General features: G+C 38.4%; 1 protein-coding gene across 2 annotated transcripts in view; it reads right to left on the reverse strand.

Annotated features, from left to right (window-relative positions):
* The window catches only part of RYR2 (ryanodine receptor 2), a 729440-nt gene that overhangs the window by 237523 nt on the left and 472341 nt on the right, over positions 1-19576 (reverse strand). For both annotated transcript variants that reach the window (XM_082634943.1, XM_082634944.1), the window contains exons 29-32: positions 18640-18814; positions 3716-3924; positions 2745-3097; positions 773-887 (exon numbers count right to left, since the gene is read on the reverse strand). In XM_082634943.1, the coding sequence (XP_082491069.1) occupies positions 773-887; positions 2745-3097; positions 3716-3924; positions 18640-18814 (852 nt within the window). The remainder of the gene's footprint in view (positions 1-772; positions 888-2744; positions 3098-3715; positions 3925-18639; positions 18815-19576) is intronic.

The following is a 19576-nucleotide window of genomic DNA, read 5'->3' on the forward strand; positions in this document are numbered from 1 at the left end:
TTAAAACAGAGATCCTGAATTATTGCAGAAATAATGGGAAAAAGAGAAAAGACTATCTGAGCAAAAGATGATCTGAAGCTTTTTATACTTCCAAGTATGAATGGATGGGGGAGTACATATATAGTATGTTTATGTGATAAAATCATCAATCCATTACACAGGTAAGCTTTGAATTCTTCAAGCTGACACAAGAACAATAATCTATGCTACAGCTTTTATACCTGTTTTATACCTTGAATATGCTATCACTAACATAATATTTTGAACCCTTAAAATCACTTTGAAATAGTTCAGATCTGATACGTGAAAGTCAAGTTCAAATATGGGGGAACTCTAAAAGGGACACAGCTATATATTTTTTTTCCATTTGGTGTTTTATGAGAAGTGCTTTAAAAATTCAAAATGGCAGACAGCACACCTTGACCTCTAACAAAGTATGATAAATGATCTTGCAGACATATCACTGAGACAAAAGAAACTGCAAAATGTACTTGGAAAACTTAAGTGGCAAATAAAATGCTGTCAAGAAAGAGGAGAACAAAATCAGGACTGAGGGGGCCATTAAGGATTATTTTTCCTAAAATAGCACTCTTACTGCATAATATCCATTAGAATATACATACATCTTTCAACTTTTCAGTCCCCAAGATATAAGTGAATAATTATTTTAAAAATAAGCTTGCTAAATAGTACGAATCAATGTTAACTATTTGAAATGCAAAGCATGATCACTGACAAATAGAAATAAATGACAAAAGCTGCAACCTCATACCGTGGACGTTTGCATCAAGTAATCATAGTCATCCCTCTCATCTGCCAGGACGTCTTCTGTGAGTCTTGCAGAATGGCTGGTGCTGTAATCTGGCTTTGTCCTTCTAAGCAAAAATCTGGAATATAGTAGAGGACTAGGAATAAGCAACATTAAAATGTTCTGCCTATCTCAAATATAAACATATAATTAACTTAGTAGAGTGGTTGTCAGCCAGGATGATTAGCTCCCAAGAGGACATCTGGCAATATCTGGAGATATTTTTGGTTGTCACAACTTGTTGGGGGAGGGGTGCCACTAGCATCTACTGGTGGAGGGATCCTGCTAACCATTCTACAATGCACAAGGCAGACGCTTACAATAAATAATTATCTAACCCAGAGTGGCAATAGTGTTGAGGTTGAGAATTTCATATTTAGTGTAAGAAAGGATGCTAAAACAATCTACCTTCTTATCCATTCAAAAGTACTATTTAGAGAGAATACTCTAAGGTTCAACCAGTAATGTAAATATAAACATCTTAAAAACTAACTCTTGGGAGAAAATACAAATCATATATCTGATAAGGTTAACATCTAGAATATACAAAGAATTCCTACAACTCAGCAACAAAAATGCAAATGACTCAATCAACAAATGGGCCAAGAACTTGAATAGACATTTCTCCAAACATGTTATACAAATGACCAATAAGCATATGAAAAGATGCTCAACATCACTAATCATCAGGGAAATGGAAATCAAAACTACAATGTGATATCACTTCACACCCATTAGGATGGCTACTATCAAATACCCAGAAAGTAACAAGGGTTGACAAGGACTTGGAGAAATTGGAACCCTCATGCAGTGCTGATGGGATTGTAAAATGGTACAACTGCTATGGAATACAATATAAATTTTTTTCCTCAAAAATTTAAATATAGGGCTTCCCTGGTGGTGCAGTGGTTAAGAACCCACCTGCCAATGCAGGGGACATGGGTTTGAGCCCTAGTCCAGGAAGATCCCACATGTCATGGAGCAACTAAGCCCGCACACTACAACTACTGAGTTTGCGCTCTAGAGTCCGCGAGTTACAACTACTGAAGCCTGTGTGCCTAGAGCCCGTGCTCTGCAACAAGAGAAGCCACTGCAATGAGAAGCCTGCGCACCGAACCAAAGAGTAGCCCCCACTCACTACAACTAGAGAAAAGCTCACTCGCAGCAACGAAGACCCAACGCAGCCAAAAAAATAAATAAATAAAATAAATAAATTTATTTAAAAAAAAATTTAAATACAGAAGTACCAGGCATCCCAGTTCCGGGTATATATCCAAAAGAATTGAAAGTAGGGTTGTGAAAAGATATTTGCACACCCAAGTTCTTAACAGCATGATTCACAATAACCAAGAGGTGGAATCACCCTAAATGTCCATCACTGGATGAATGGATAAACAAAATGTGGTGTATATACACACACTGGAATATCATTCAGCCTTAAAAAGGAAGGGAATTCTGACGTATGTTACAACACATATGAACTTTGAGGACATTAAGCTACATGAGATAAGTCAGTCACAAAAAGACAAATACTGTATGATTTCATTTATATGAGGTATTTAAGCAGTCAAATTCATAGAAACAAAAAGTAAAATGGTGATGACCAGGGGCTGGGGAAGGTTGGAAAAGGCAAGTTATTTCATGGACCCGTGTACAGCAAAAAAAAAAAAAAAAAAAAAAAAAAATCATAGAAAAGGTAACTCTTTAGATAGATTGTTAGTGGTAACAAATTAGATGGCCAACAGGCTGCTTTTCCTTCTGTAGAATCCTTGGTACATAAAGAAGGAGGAAGAGGAAGAAAAAAATTGACCTTGGAAATCCCTTACCCACTATTACCCTCTCCTGTGATCCCCTAACATAATAACTACATATTTAAAATCATTAAAAAAATTAAAATTAAAAAAAAATTAAAAATCATTTTGCATGTATCAATGACCTTTGTTTCAGACGAGAGGGCTTTTCCTGAGCATAATCTTTGTGGTTGTTAAACTCTGGTTTTGTAGCTTCTTTGTCTTTGTCCACTCGATCTGGCACCAGATGGCCATGAGCTGTCTTCATGAGAACCTCAAAGTCCGAATCCACATCATAATCCTCCAAATCATTCTTGGGCCCAAAGAGACTGGCACCAGGGATCCCTCCAGCCGCAGTCTTGGAGAAGACCTCCGCGCACTCGATGGGCATGCTCAGACGATAAAACATGATATCCGTGCTGCTGTTTTGAGAGCCAAAGGACTTCTGAGTGACCTTTAAACACGGGGAACTGTCGATGGTGCCGTCTATTCTGGTCACCTAACAAATGAAGACGTGATTGTTCAAATGCTCATCACTGTCAGTTTCCTGATTCTAAAACCCTAACGTGCATCACACCTTTACAACACAAAACATGGCCCGCCCATGGCATAATTTCATAAATGAGATCATTAAATTGCTGTGTTACAGACATACTCACAGTTCTGTTTCTACCTCAGAAGATGATCTGGGAAATTCATGTTAAAACTGTATATATTCAGATTGAGCCTGACACTGCCTACATAAGAAAAGAAGTATATACAGTTGACCCTTGAACACCGCAGGTTTGAACTGCCTGGATCCACTTATATGTGGATATTTTTCAATAGTAAATACTACAGCACTACATAATCCGCGACTGGCTGAAACCGTGGATACAGAGGGCCGACTATAAACTATATGCAGATTAACCCCGAAGTTGTTCGAGGATTAACTGTAGGTAATCAGTCTAATCAGCCTCTCAGAAGTACCTAAAATCAGAGGGTAACCCTGTCCTTAGATTCTCCTACAGTGGAACACATCAGAGACATCATTTTAAGGAAATGCCAGCAACTGTCCAAGTAGGAACACCCGCTCCTGGTTTTTGGCAATGGTCTGATTTTTAAAGGAAAAGCAAACCTCAATATGTTCATGGTTTGATGGAACTTGGAGAAACTGAGGAAGCCTCTTGCTTAGCCACATGGTAATATCCCTGTTCGTGTTAACGGCAAATGGTTCATAGCCCTCTTGTAAGCCACAGATGGTGAAATATTTCAAGGTGCTGACATCCTTTCCAAAGTTCATCCTGCCCACTTGAGCCACTCCAAGGCTACATACAGGTATGAATCCTGGGAAGAAAAAAAATACATCAAAATCTTCAGTATCATTCGTATAAGATCCTTTTAGCATGGAATCACCAAAAGTATTGCTCTAAAACTCTTACCTTTGTGAGAACCGTTGCCCTGAGGTAAAAACAATAGTGGGGTAAAGAGACCACAGACACTAAGTATTAAATGTGAGGATCAGAAGACCAGTATTTGCTCTTGGCATCATAATTCCTTAAATGCAGGCCTGAGCTAAGTCCCTTCTTTCACCCTGGACTTCTGTAAAATGAGGTAACTACTAAGCGGCCCCGAGTCCTCTGGAAATCCTGGGGACCAAAACCCCCTCCTCACAGCCTCCCAGCTCTGAAGTGCAGGTGACTCTCTTGCAGAGGGAAAATGAGAAAGAAGTTAAGTGCCAAAGCGCATTGCCAAAGAGCCTGAAATGTGCAAACATCAAATACAGCCGAGCTTTACATGTAACTCAAAGAAGAAGAAAAAAAAAAGGACTGGAGGCCACATTTTTAAAGGTGTTCATTCACTTGTAGCTGCTTTTGATCTTTGAAGAGAATTTTGCCTCTTTTTTTTCCCCTAGGGTACCCTAGATGTAAGCGTAGAAAATATACATATAAATAAGAATTCAGAAGTAGCTGCTAAAATCCTACTGAAACTCCTCCATCTGTCCCTTTCCCTTCAATGTCACTGTTGGTATAGATTAAGCAGGGTAATGCAAAATTAACATAAATAGCTAAGATAAGAAATCGAAAAGTTAAAAGTTAACAAGAAACTAAATCAAAAGCAACAGCAATGAGCAATGAAGAAAAAAAATATTTCAATGTGTGGCAGGGACGGTTAATCTTTCCACTATTAAATAAAAAGGGGAAACTACATTAATTATGTTAATTGTTTGAGTTCTTTGGAATCAACTGTCTGGCAAGGGGATGAGACGATACTTTTCAGTGGAGGGGGCATTTACCTACTCTTCATATCTTTCTGTAATATTTTACATGAAAGTTCAAGTAGTCAGCACAATAAACAAGGTCAGTATTGGGATGCAGACTACAAATTAGAGGATCTAACTTACAGATCAAAAAAGCAGGGGATCCTCAGAATAAGCTGACAGATTTCTACCATTATGATGTCCATTTCTTTCCTTGTTGAAATTAGTGGCAGTGAAAGCAATGTATAACTCTCAAGACAGCATAAGACAATAGAAATTACATCTGATAATTCATAATGATTTTATCCAGTTTGTATCATCAATATATATTTAAATAAACAGTTGAATCATAGCATTACCAACCGGGAAGCAAGAACACATCCAGCTGGGTTCAAGGAAGTGTGAATGATGAGTTTCTAGCTAAAACTAAAAAAGCCACAGCTGTGTCTGCAGCTGTGCCAGCTCTTGATGCAGTAGTCAAGGAAAGTTGTCTTAAATAAGTGTCCCCAAAGGAATCAAAGAAAAGGATTGGATAAACGCAATAGATCTGAGACAGCTTGAACTACATTTGCACAAACTGGAAAACCTAGCATTCATTTGACATAAACTAGGGGATACCAAGGCAGAAACATCTCTGCTGATGCTAAACATTTTTCTTTCTAACCACTTTATATGTAGTTGGAGTTCCTACTCTAAAAGTGAAGTTACTGGATACCTTTAAATATCTGTAGAGTAGATCTTTGGGTGTTCGTTATCTTAATATCTGAACTTTTCTGTATGTCTGATATATTTTCATCTAAAAAATCAAGTATTTAGTGTTGTACTCAAAGATTTGTGTCCTAAACTGTTCACTATGGCTATGTATACAATCATAGAATACTGTTTGGACAATAAATATGTGTTTTTCTTTTCCTGGAGATGGTATACTACTTAGCTTTTGAAAATCTGGTTTTCAAAGGTTCATTAATATATAGGAAAATATTCACAGTATGTATTATTTCGAGAAAGAAAGATGAACATATGGCTTATTTTTAAAGATGCAAAAACACCAGAAGGGGTTTTTTTAAATCAAAAAAGTTTCAGAATGGTGGAATTTTTAATGCTTTTTCCCTCTTTTTATGTCTTTCAATTTAACAATTCTTTTCAATGAATATGTATTTTATGATGACAACAAACGACAGCCTTCATAAAAATAAAATATTCATTTAAGGAAATGGGATATACCTACATCTTTCTCGTATAGAAAGGTGGAAGAATGATGTGGATATAAAATGGTCCAAACAACATGTTCTTCAAGTTGCTGAAGTTCAAGTTCTCATTGCTAGTGAGTGTGCAGTGAGCTCGGTACCAGAAATCTTGCTAATAAAATTACACTAGTACAGGAGTGCTGAAAAGTGATTTAGCAATATGCATTAAGACACTTTCACCTATTCATTTCTTTATCCAACAGACGTTTATTGAGCAGCTACTGTGTGCCAGAAACAGGGAATACTAGGTCACTAACACAGACCCAGCTAAATGTTCTCATAGTCTAATACGGTGGGGAGACAAGCGAAGAGGTAATAAAATAAGCTACTGACCCATCTAAAAAGAGGGAGTGCTAAGAGCCGAGGAAGAGTAGAGAGATGAAGTCAGGAAGATTTTGCAGAAGAGTCACCATCTAAGTAGAGGGCAGACAGGCAGTCCTGGGAAATGACTAAGAACAGGGACTTTGGAATCCAAGAGACCTGGATTCAAGTTTCAGCTCCACCACTTCTTGGCAAGTTACTTAAATTCCCTAAGCTTTAATCCTTTCTTCTGTAATATCTACCCACTAGGGTTATGGTTTTAAAAACAAGATCCTGTATGTATAGTGCTTAATATATATGCTCACTAAACTCAATTTTAAATGGAAAAAAAAGAGGTAAAAGAAACTAAACAGGTGTAATAAGAGAATGGTTAATTATGATACATACATAAGATTAAATAGGTGTAGTCATTAAAAATCATGTTCAGGGCTCACCAAAATAAAACTATACAGGGAGGTAAAACTAACATGGCAACATTAAAAACTGGTGATTCCAGGTGAAGCGTACACAGGTGTACATTGCACTATTCTTGCACTTTTCTAAAAGGCTGACATTTCTCAAAATATGATATTGGTAAAAATACCACAAGTTATGCTTAAAATACTTTTATGCCTCAGGACAACATATTATACATAATATTAAGTTTAAAAAAGGTGGCAAAAATTATTTTTACATCTCAAACCTTTAAATGGGAGAAAAACACATTAAAAGTCAAATTTCTCTCTGGGTAGTGGGAATATAATTTTTAACCATTTTCTTATACTCCTTTGTATTTTCCAAATGCTCAAAAAGAATATATTAATTTTATGAAAGATAATAGATAATTTTTCATTAGCTTATAGCAGTAGATGGTTTTTTCACTGCTTTAGCGTTTTGGTCTCCTTTAAAGGAATTTATCTGCGAAAGTACATCCATAAGTAGAAATTATGCTTTTTTCTCTTTGTAATGTAAATGAAGTAGAACTTAATAAAAATTAAATTGTATTCTGACTTCAGAAGATGCAATTTTAATAGCTGTTATGATAATAAAACAACAGATATTTCTAAAAACTACATTTTTAAAATTAGCATATCACAGCAGGAACAACAACATGGCAATGGTATCAAAGCAGATAGAGTGGAGGAAAAACTCCAGGTACTTTTCAGTGGCCACATGGGAAAGGGCCAGGCCTCAGTCACTTCCATTTGGCCAATGCCCTGCAAATAAATGTGCTGACAACAGATGAAATGCTTACCACACAAGGCTCCCTAACAGCAGCTAATTCCCTGAGTGTTCATCTCAGTGACCCTTAACGACCATTCACTGAGACAGGAATCATTATTATCTTTTTCCAGTGATTTAAGTCCAATCTCGGCTTAAATCACAGCTAAGTGGCCAGAAAATAAACCCAGGTCTGCCAGATCTCAAGCTCCGTGCTTTAATTCAGGCCTGTAATCACCAGAGAGTAGAGATTTTAGGTTTCCTGGACCATATGGTCTCTGTGAAAACTACTCAAGCCTGTGTTAGAGCGCAAAAGCAGCCACAGACAGTATGTAAACAAAGGAGCATGGCTGTGTTCCAATAAAACTTTACTCACAAAAGCTGGTGGCAGGCTGGATGTGGCCCTCAGACCTTAGTTTGCCAACTCCTGCTCTAAGTTTTCAATATTCAAACATTGTGTATCAGGTCCCTCCATTTGGCAAATATCTAAAGAACACCGACCAGGTACCAACCACTATTCTAGGCACTGGAAATACAGCTGTGAACAGAACAAAAAGGAGTCCCTACCCTTCTGGAGCTTATCTTTATGTAGAGAAGGCAGATAAAGAATAAATAAATAGTTACCAATATACATAACACAATGTCAGGAAATCATAAATGCTATCAGGACTGATGGAATGTTTTGCCATGAATTACACAAGACAAGTTGATAAATGACCTCACTCTTAATCATTTCCCACAGCAAAACATGATAACTGAGGTTCAATTCTTTATTAGCTTGAGGTATGCTGAACACAAAAATATTCCAACCCAATGAAACAGACTTCCACAAATTCACACACAACCCCCGGCACAGGTGAAATGTTGGTCCTACCTTCCTGTCCTTTGTGTTCTCGATCTTCTATTCCAGTTATCTTAACTGACACCCTGCAAATAACAAAGTCTGATGTATCTAAGGGAAGTTTTCTTCCTGGCAGTGGGTCTTAAATTAGTACACATGAGTCCAATTGGTTACTTGGGCCTGTGCCAGACCCGCCCTAGCTATTTGTAAATCTGTTAAAACAGTAGCTACAGCTTACAGCTAAACTGCTTCTTCCAACAAAAGACAGATGGCTACAGCAAATTTTAACTTTCTCCATTGAGAAGCCTCTTTGCTCCTGAGCAGAGGGGTGTGTTGGGAGCATGCAAGTCCAGCAAAAGAACTGGCAGTCACAGGACGTGGCGCTGAGAGGCCGGTGTGAAAAGAAAATAAAGCAGATCACAAGCATACCAGCTTTTCCTAAGAATATACGATTTCAGATTTCAAATTTTCTAAAATACAGATAGGAATCAACATTTACAAGCCAAACCAAACGGCCAAAAGCAGACAAAAATGGCCAATATTATACTAACAGGTAAATTTGAGTTATTTGATCAGAAGGAAGGGTAACATTTACTGGTGGCATACTATTTGCCAGATAATATATAAGCACTTTCCCATTCATTATTATTATCATGCTTTTTTTTTTTAATTTGGCCACGTTGTGCGGCATGCAGGATCTTAGTTCCCCCACCAGGGATTGAACCCATGCCCCTTGCAGTGGAAGCATGGAGTCTTGACCACTGGACTGCCAGAGAAGACCTCCCACTTATTATTAAATATTAACCCCATTTTTCAAGATGAGGAAACAACTAAGATGTTAAATCATCTTGTCTAAGGTCCTACGGCTAGTTAAATGGGATGCTAAAAGTTGAATCAAGAATGCAGAGAAGGAGGGGGGCTTCCCTGGTGGCGCAGTGGTTCAAAGTCCGCCTGCCGATGCAGGGGACACGGGTTCGTGCCCCGGTCCAGGAAGATCCCACATGCCGCAGAGCGGCTGGGCCCGTGAGCCATGGCCGCTGAGCCTGTGTGTCCGGAGCCTGTGCTCCGCAACAGGAGAGGCCACAACAGTGAGAGGCCCGCGTACCACACAAAAAAAAAAAGAATGCAGAGAAGGAAGGAAAAACAAAAACAAAAAACACTTGCCTTAGATTTCTGGGCTCTTTAGACTTGCAAGGGGCATGAAAAGACCATTTCCAATTAGTACAATTAGTATTTTTTATTTTAAGGATATGAAAACAGAGGGGCTGGCCATTTGCCCAAGATCATATGGGAAGAATGATTTTCACAAACCCTGGGTCTAGAACCCAGGGCTTCAGACATGATATTTGTTGCTTCTATTTCATGTTGGCTTCAAAAATGAATTAAGGAATTATGCTAAGTGAAGTCTTAGGGAATTTTCCATGATGCAAATGCATCTTTAGTGCATGGACTCTGTAACATCAATGCTGGCACAATAGGGACATTCCCATACTTTCTCCCTGGCTCTTGGTTTATTTCAGATAATCAAAGCAGTAGAATTTTTGTTTGACCTTGAATATCATTTTAAAGCCATCACATTCTTTCCACCAGTCCAAATCCAGAAAAAAAGAACGTTTAATATACACAGGGTTCTGACATCCTTTATTCTGATTCCTTGATCTTTTCAGTATAATTTAAACATTAAATCTTGCTGTTTGGCTCTATAGCATTCATAAATAGTAAGCCATTGGTGTTGTAAATAAGCCATTGGTGTTGTACATCTGTATTACTCCTTCTAGTACCTCAAACATACATTCATTATATGCAAAACTGCCAATTTGCGGATAGGCTAGTATATACAGAAATTACCTCATTAACCACCTACCAACTTTATTCATTCTCAAAATGGTCTGTAAGGTAGAAATTTCCTCTGTTCATCAATATATAAAATTTAACTGTCAATTAACTGATCAGTTTAGACTAAGCAGTTTGATTTTCACTGAATTCCCCAATCATTTCACAATGAATTTCCCGAAACAACATGTTGTTTAGATTACATACACATAAGCTCAAAAGATGTATATTAAATAATAATCTGAAATTTAACACTAAGTATTAAAAATCTCCTCACTGCTTGAAGTATTCCATGAATGTAGTACATATTTAAGAGTTTCATTCGTGGAAATATCCAGAGTGTTTCTAGGATAGCTTCCCTTTCTGATTCCAGAGAAAACTATGAGACTGATTATGCTGGTTTCCATCATCTTCATACTCTTTAGAATTTGTCTACCACTTTATAACTGTCTTTATCTTCACTCAAAATATGTAGTGTCCCAACCCAATTCCCTGACTGTTTGAATTGCTCCACTGCAGTGAGTCATAGTCCTAACTTCTTCCTTCCTTCAAAAATAGTTTACTTTTAATTAGGGTGATTCCCAATAACGTTACTTTCCCGGGTCTGATGCAAACCTAGGTCCCAGGTCTGTACCAACAGCAAGTTGTACAGAATGTCACTAGTGACAGAATGGACAGATGTTATGATGGAGCCAGGAAGGTAGGTATTTGGGACAGTACAGACCCAACCTTATTTCACACCATGTTGACAGCTACTCTTCTGGATGAGCCATACACATCTGCCAAATAGTGCATATTTCAACTGAGGGTAAAAAGAATATTGTATTATAAGTATAGACTGATGGTTCTATATTCTGGTTTTTTCTTTCTTTTTTTAAAGGCAGCAAAATAAAATCAATAACGGAAAGTTATCTCTCTCTTTTTCCTTAGAGGTCTTTTCTGCCTAAAGCTATGCAGGTATTTTATTTTATTTTATTTTATTTTTTTTGCGGTACGCGGGCCTCTCACTGCTGCGGCCTCTCCCGCCGCAGAGCACAGGCTCCGGACGTGCAGGCCCAGCGGCCATGGCTCACGGGCCCAGCCGCTCCGCGGCATGTGGGATCCTCCCGGACCGGGGCACGAACCCACGTCCCCCGCATCGGCAGGCGGACTCTCAACCACTGTGCCACCAGGGAAGCCCTATGCAGGTATTTTAATTACAAAAATATTCTTCTGGTTTTCTGCCAAGGAAAGGAATTCCATGCAGTCTCAGCACCAGGAATTCAGTTTTGCTCACTGTCCTTTCAAGTGGCAGATACAGAATCAGAAGCATCCTTTCTGGATTTGATTAGAATCATTACAGGTGTAGAACCCGAGGGCCCTGAGATAATCTTTACTTACAGCAGAGCTGACAAGCTTGAAAAAGCTCCAGTGTAATGAGACATTTACACAACGCAAGATATATCCCAGAGCCTACTTTGTAAAACGCAGGTAACCTCCAGACAAAATAACTGTTCTTTCACCATCAGGCAAGATGTTATATGACTCTCTGCCTTGCTTTAAATTAAGCATATGATTAGTTCTTCAAATTACTGCTAACACTAAGCTCTTGCACATAAGAGTAAATTGAAAGTGGTTCTAGATGAGTATGGGATATAAGCACAGAGGGGTCGTGTATTAGTTTCCTCGGGTTGCCATAGCAAAATACCACAGACATTTTCTTTATTCATTCATCTATCCATAGACACTTAGGTTGTTTCCATATGTTGGCTATTGTGAGTAATCCTGCAATTAACATGGGAGTGCAGAGATCTCCTTGAGATCCTAATTTCTATTCCTTCAGATCTATAGCCAGAAGTGGTTTTGCTGGAGCATATGGTAGTTATAGTTTTAATTTTTTGAGGAACCTCCATACTGTTTTCCACAGCAGCTGCACCAATTTACATTCCCACCAACAGTGCACCAGGGTTCCCTTTTCTCCACACCCTCACCAACATTTGTTACCTTCAGGTTTTTTTGACTATAAATGTTCTTACAGGTGTGAGATGATATCTCGTGTTTTTGACTTGCCTTTCCCTGGTGATTAGTGATGGAGAGCACTTTACATATCTGTTCAGTTTCTTTGACTATTTTTAAAATGGGTTATTTGTTTTTTGTTTGGTTGGTTTTGGTTTTGGTTTGTGCTACAGAGTTGCAGGAGTTCCTTATATATTTTGGATTACCCTTTATGAGATATATGATTTGCAAATATTTTCTCCCATTCCATAGGTTGCCTTTTCGTTGTGTTCATGGTTTCCTTTGTTGTGCAGAAAGGTTTTAGTTTAATTCCACTTGTCCATTTTTCCTTTTGTTGACTTTTCTTGTGGTTGAAAAAATCACTGCCAAGGCCACTGTCAAACAGCTTCTCCCCTATATTTTCTTCTTCGGGTTTTACAGTTTCAAGTCTAATGTTTAAGTTTTTAATCCATTTTGAGTTGATTTTTGTGTATAGTCAAAAATCATGTTGTGCACAGTCACAAAAACATTTTCTGTGTGGTTCAAAATTAGATAAGGTGGGCTTCCCTGGTGGCGCAGTGGTTGAGAGTCCGCCTGCTGATGCAGGGGACGCGGGTTTGTGCCCCGGTCCGGGAAGATCCCACATGCCGCAGAGCGGCTGGGCCCGTGAGCCATGGCCGCTGAGCCTGCGCATCCGGAGCCTTGCTCCGCAACGGGAGAGGCCACAGCAGTGAGAAGCCCGTGTACCGCAAAAAAAAAAAAAAAAAAAATTAGATAAGGGTCCAATTTCATTCTTTGCATATGAATATCCTATTATCCCAACGCCAGTTATGAAAGAGATGACACTATCCTCACTATGCATTTTTGTTATGCTTGTCAAAGATCAGTTGACCATATATGATACATTTCATAGTAAAGTTTACCTCTCAATAAAGTTCAGTGATTTTCTCTGTAAAAGTACTGTACACCTTCTGTTAAAGTGATAACTAGTGATTACTGAAAACACCTGATGTTACTGTAAATGGTATCTTCTATTTAATTTAGTTTTCCAGGTTTTCTGTTAGTATAGAAATGCTACCTTGCTAAATGCTCCAGTTATTCCTAGTAATGTCTGTAGATTCTATAGGGTTTTCTCTGCAAATGATTAAATTATCTGCAAATAATTATAGATTGTTGTTCCTCTTATTCCAATTCTTAACATTTCCAATTTCTTTTTCTTGTCTATTACAAGTTTGAAAACCAATTTAGGACGAGAGCCTTTTTAGCACAAGAATAAACTAAAGTACTAAAAGAGTTTATAAATGCTCTATATTTAAATTCCTCTCACATCTATCTGTCTTTATATCTGTGTCATGCTTGATTTGGGATTTTTACCATCTTCATCATTTCTTCTTATTGCTACAGAGAATGTCAGCTCAGACATAAATATATTGGCTAGTAAAGCAATCAAAAGAACAATGTGGTAAGATATACAAAAATATATTTATTCTCTACTAGCCCTGTTCTTGTCCCCCACCTAACATGGTAAGAATCATCTCCACTGGGCTCCTGAGGAAGTATATCAAGGCATGCTCCATATAAAAATTATCATTTAAAAAAAAAGCTTCAGTCTCAAATTTGATATGGAATCATCTCTGGCTTTGATAAGATAAACTAGACTCTGGATCAATCAGAAGAACACCTTTCAGGTTCTTGCTATGGGGCATCATATCTCAATTGGCTACCAGATCTCTGTGGGTAAAAGTTAGAATGTCTTCTATGTTACGGGCAACTTGATTTGTGATAAAATTAACTCCTGATTAGTTAACTGTGTATGGACTGGGGGAATACATCTAAAGATTCCTGACAAAGAGAAATGCTTGAGGTAGACCAGTTTGCAAGCATTAATTCCTGTTCTCTACCTTTCTGAGTAGACAGACACTAAGGATGCCCTTTGATAGTTTTGAGAGTCTGAAGACTCAGTTGAAACTAAAAATGTATTGGTCAATGTATTTGCTTCCATTGCTGTTGAACAAACTACCACAAACTTATCAGTTTAAAATAATGCCCATTTATTATCTCCTAGTTCTACAGGTCAGAAGTCCAGGTATGGCATGACTGGGGTTCTCTGCTTAGCATCATGAGGATGAAATCAAGGTACTGGCTGGACTGTGTTCTCATCTGAGGCTCGGAATCCTCTTTCCAGCTCCCTGGTTGTTAAATGAATTCAGTTCTTTGTGGTTGTAGGACCGAGGTCTCCTTTTTCTTGCCAGCTATCAATCAGGGACTGTTCTCAGATTTCCACCGTGTGGCCCTCTCACACCACAACAGTTTGTTCCTTCCAGTCCAGGAGAAGATTTTATCTCACACTTTGGATCTCTCTGACTTCAAGAAGGAACCAATCTCTTTTAAGAGCTCACCTGATTAGGTCAGGCCCATATGGCTAATCTCCAGCTGATTAACTCAAAGTCAACTGGTTAGTAACCTAATCATGAGAGCTATACCCCGTCATATTCATATTCTGCCCACACTCAAGAAGAGAGGGTTATACATGGCATGTCCACCAGGGATCAGGACTCCTAAAGGTTGCAGTCTTAAAATTCTGCCTACAACAGAGGGTACTGCCAGCTCTTTTCTTGGGCTCTCCCCATTCTGGATCCTGAATGTTTGTCAGTACAATGGTAGGAAGAGATAAGGAAAAATTCACAGAAAACCTTACCAGGGATGGCATCTGCACTTGTCAGCACTATTCCTTTGTTGACATTACAGCCAGAGGACTCTTTGAAAAATGAAGATTCAATTAATCTTTTGTTTTACTTAGAGATATTCTGAAGAGATTTTTTTTTAAAAAAATCAAAAAGAAGGGAGAATCCTAAAAGAGGACCTGCCACATAGATGAAATAGCTTTTAAAGTCTGAAAACTCCACTCCAGCACTACACAATGCTCTTGATCTCAACCATGTAAGTTCTGGTCCTTTGAGGGGAGATGAGAGGCTAACAGATCTTTTTCTTCTACCAGAGACCTGTGTATCTCAGCAATTTGCTCTTTGTCCAGTTTACATATGAGCTTTAAGGTCAAGTCTGTGGTCACTGAGGGAAAGTGCAGTCCCTATATGGGAAAGAGATCTGTAGCTTTTTAGAAGAGCCCTGCCTGCATCTTTATGGAATAACCAGACCCTCACTGGAACTAACTGTATGGCTGTATTTCCACCTGGATTTAACTGGATGACCCCATCAGTCTTTCAAAGATTTTTGTGATTTTCCTTTTGATGTTATCTAGAAACAACTTATACTGGTCAAGACATCACTTCAGTTGTGTAAGCTGTACAAAAGGCAGAGACATCAAAATATGTTTAGCCATGTTGTCTACCAAGCTGATCATATAGGATCTGCAGAGTGTGCGTGCATGTATATGTATATATTTTATATATAGAAAATTTTCTATCTGCCTTACCACACAGTTCTTTTGATTGCTTTACATATGACTGAGCTATCTCTGCAGCAACAAAAAGAAATTATGAAGATGTTAAAAAATACCAAATCAAGCATGGCACAGACATAAAGACAAGCTAGGTATAAGAACAATTTCAAAATACAGCACTTATGAAACCTCTTTAGTACTTAAGCAGCAACAGTATGTTCCTAAATTAACGGTTTCTCGAACATGCTCCTTTGAGTCATAGATATCCCCAGGGCTCACTTTCAGTGGTGGTGGGTGAGTTAGGGAGCTCAACTCAGGGCCTCACATTGTAGTTTTACCCAGAGCAGTTCCACTGTATTTTTTAAGAAGCTATGTAAAGTTAATAGGGAAGAATAGGAAAAATTCCACTCCCAAAAAGCATCTGGAAGTCACAGGCATGCATAAACTCTGTAGTCCTTCTTATGGCAGAAAATGTGGAATTATGATTAACTCCTAAAAAATTAATAGTTAATGGTCATGGCTAAATAAAATTTATCATCTGCCTTAGAGACCAAAAGGATACATCCCAACACATCCAACAATAATCCAACTGATGGGCCATAAAATTTTCAGACAGTTCATCAGAATGCTGTATTAACTCGATAACTGAGTCATCAGGATAAGTTTCAAGTCATTTTTTAAATTTTCAAAATTACGTGAAGTGTAAAGTCAAAAAACAAAGGTGTTTATATGACTGCGCCACTCACTCACCTCAGAGCCTAGCTCATCACTACAATGGTAATTGGTCTCTGTGACAGGGCTGTAGCATAAACATTATGTGCTTAAATAGTATGAACAGGCATTCTGCATTGTTTATAATTCTAACATCATTCTGTGAATCTACGTCACATAAATCAAACAAGTAAAACTCACATAGGCATTTCAAGAATTTAACTTCATGAGAAGAAACGCATAACATGCAAGCATTTTAAAATAACAACCAATTAAAAAAACCCACAAAATCTCAGGTCATATCCATAGTAGTAGACAGTATAGACAGATAACAGAAAAAAGTCCTTCTCCCACCTTCCCTGTGATATGCTGACACTGCTAAAAGCAATACTACAGGAGGGGAGATAGGTAATGGAAGGTTAGAGGGTCCGTTTTGAAACTGAGCAGGACCCTTGGGGCTCCTGGGGCCGAAAGCCTTTCTGTGTCTTCCGTTTCTTGTTTGTAGGGAACAGACTCCAGCCTCCACGACCTTCCTTGAGTTCCAAAGGGCAGATTTGAACAGTTGCTAATCAGGGAAGGGAGGGGATGCAGAAACAAGGGAGGAACAGCCAAGAAACAATAGTGCAGCCTTGGGACAGGATCCTGGTTCCACCTCAAGGGATACATATAACAATATCTTTAAGCTCTTTATAGAACTAAACCCCCGAAAAAGGGAAGATGTCAGCATTCTTCATTCCAGATTAAAGGAACCAGAGAAGCTCTTCAAGAAGACCACCTCAGGCCAGATTAAAGGAACCACAGAAACTCATCAGATTACCTGAGACCAGATTAAAGGACTGCAGGCCCTGCACACACCCTAATCTTATCAGCAACCCTGTCCTTGAACCAATGCTATAAAACTCCTCACCAAATCCTCCCAGGTTGGGGCACACAGTTTTTGAGAGCAGGAGCCCACTGTGTCCCCCTTTGCCTGGCAAAGCACTAAAGTTATTCTTTTCTACTTCACCCAAAACTCTGCTCTGAGATTTGATTTGGCACCAGTACACAGAGGCTGCGTTCTCAGCATCAGTTTCACCCGCCAGCCAGCGATGCAGGTATGCAAAATAGAAATTAAGTTATAAAAATGCAAAATTCCTATTATTTTCACAAACCTGTGTTTGAGAAATGATGGTCATACCTGCTCAAAAGCTTGTTGAATGAATAACTACAGAACTTAATGCAAATAATGAGCTGGCCAACTGTTTGAGGACTGGCAACAAGTTTACAGAATATTAAAAGTATTTATTGGGGTATATCTTAAAACCCAAGACTATATATACATATATATTCAAGTAATAGGATATATTCAAAGCCATTTTGAAAAAAACTGTTAGCTCATTTTGAAATGAGATATTTATAAAATATTTTGTTAGATATTATCTTGTTTATATGCTCTAGATGAACACTTCCAGTGATGATGTAAATGTTCTCTAGCTCTGCTGTCCAGTAGGGCACCATTAGCCATAGGACCCTACTGAGCACTTGAAATGTAGCAAGTGCCACTAAGAAACTCAATTTTTTAATCTATTTCACTTAAATTAATGTAAATTCAAATAACCCCATGTGGCCAGTCTACTGGAGGTACAGCTCTAAGAACACCTACCTTCCCATTTGCTTCATAAAGGGCTTTTGTCCTTTTCTTACGACCCTGTTCAAGGTCATCGCAGAGCCCCACAGGCAGAGGTATTTTTTCCCTGCATGGTGCTTCCATAGAACTTTCTGCATTTCTCTATTTTAGAACTTATTCACTGAATAGAAATTACACAAGTGAGAACGTCCCCTGGTATTCTGTCATCTGCATAAAGATAGGACAGCTTTGTCCTCTCAGCATCCAGCAGAGGGCCTGATACTTGGTAGGTTCTCATTATATATTTTTTTTTTTTTGAAATGAATGAACAGAGAGAAGCCATAAGCAGTTGATTAAACAGGGAAGTTCTAAACGAACATTTAATATTTGTGGAAAACTGTCCTTTTGCCTGCCATTTATTTTCTTATTCACACTCATAAAAGCCATTTCTGCCTTATGGGAATCCTAGCTAAGTAGCAGAGAGAGAGTTTCTGCTAAAGTAATTTCAAGGGTATTGAACCAAATAAGCCACATGGCAACCTTGTGATCTACAGCTGCAACTCATCTGCTGGCTCACCCTCAAACCAAGATGGCTGGTCAAGAGGCATCAGAACAAAGAGCTTTACTGTGCCCCAAACCTGAAAATGACACGAGATGCAGTACACTTACCATCACCAACATCAAAGTCCTTGAAAGCCAACTCTGAACCTGAATCATCAAGAAGGATTTCGCCGTTCAGTGTGAACATCATGGTATGTTCTGTCATGTCAACCATACACCCCACAACATCGCCTGCTTGCCAAGAGCGCCCATAGTGCTCATTGCCCTGGTGCCACCGCTGGGCCTAGGGACAGAAGAGTCATTGTCACAGAGAAAGCCAGAAGAACAGCACCCACCTACCCCTAATCGGCATGACTCACAGTAGCCTTTGTATTAACACAGCGGGAGGAAGGAGTATAGTCAGCACATCTGTCTAAAGAAATGCACAGAGCAATGTGGAGGTGCCCGGGGATGCTGAACCCCTGATATTAACATTCTTTGTTATTGAATCTTGAGAAAAACCCAAATGCTATTTCATGATTTTCAGAGTCTAATATTTAAAAAATCTAACCCCACATCTTTTCTATTAAAAGAAAAACTGTCTCTTTAGAAATTTATTTTTTCTCACTACAATGAATGCTTCCCAGGATATGGGTTGTTTTTGTCTACTCCCCCAAATACAGAGAAGTATGAGCAGAGACTCAACTGGGAACTGATCAGAGAAAATGACATTCTAGTTTTCATCTATTTCAAAATAAAATCCCATTCCTTGGAAGCAAAGGCACTCGTACTTCAGCAAAATAGAAATCTAGAAGCATTTCAGTACATACTAAAATCAAAAAAGGTTCATATCAAACTTAAATATATTCTCAAGATATTTACTGAAATAGTAAGCCAAAAATTGAATATATATGTCAACACCGCCTTATATAACACACGTGAAATCTCATAAATACCTGTGAAACATAGGATAAATGTCACTTTTTAATCTATAAGTATGTTCCACTGATTTACAGATATAAAATTAGTTATATTAAATATTTTGTCAGATAAATCTTTAAATTTT

The sequence above is a fragment of the Mesoplodon mirus genome (assembly GCF_964341445.2).
Source record: "Mesoplodon mirus genome assembly, chromosome: 2".
NCBI lineage: Eukaryota > Metazoa > Chordata > Mammalia > Artiodactyla > Ziphiidae > Mesoplodon > Mesoplodon mirus.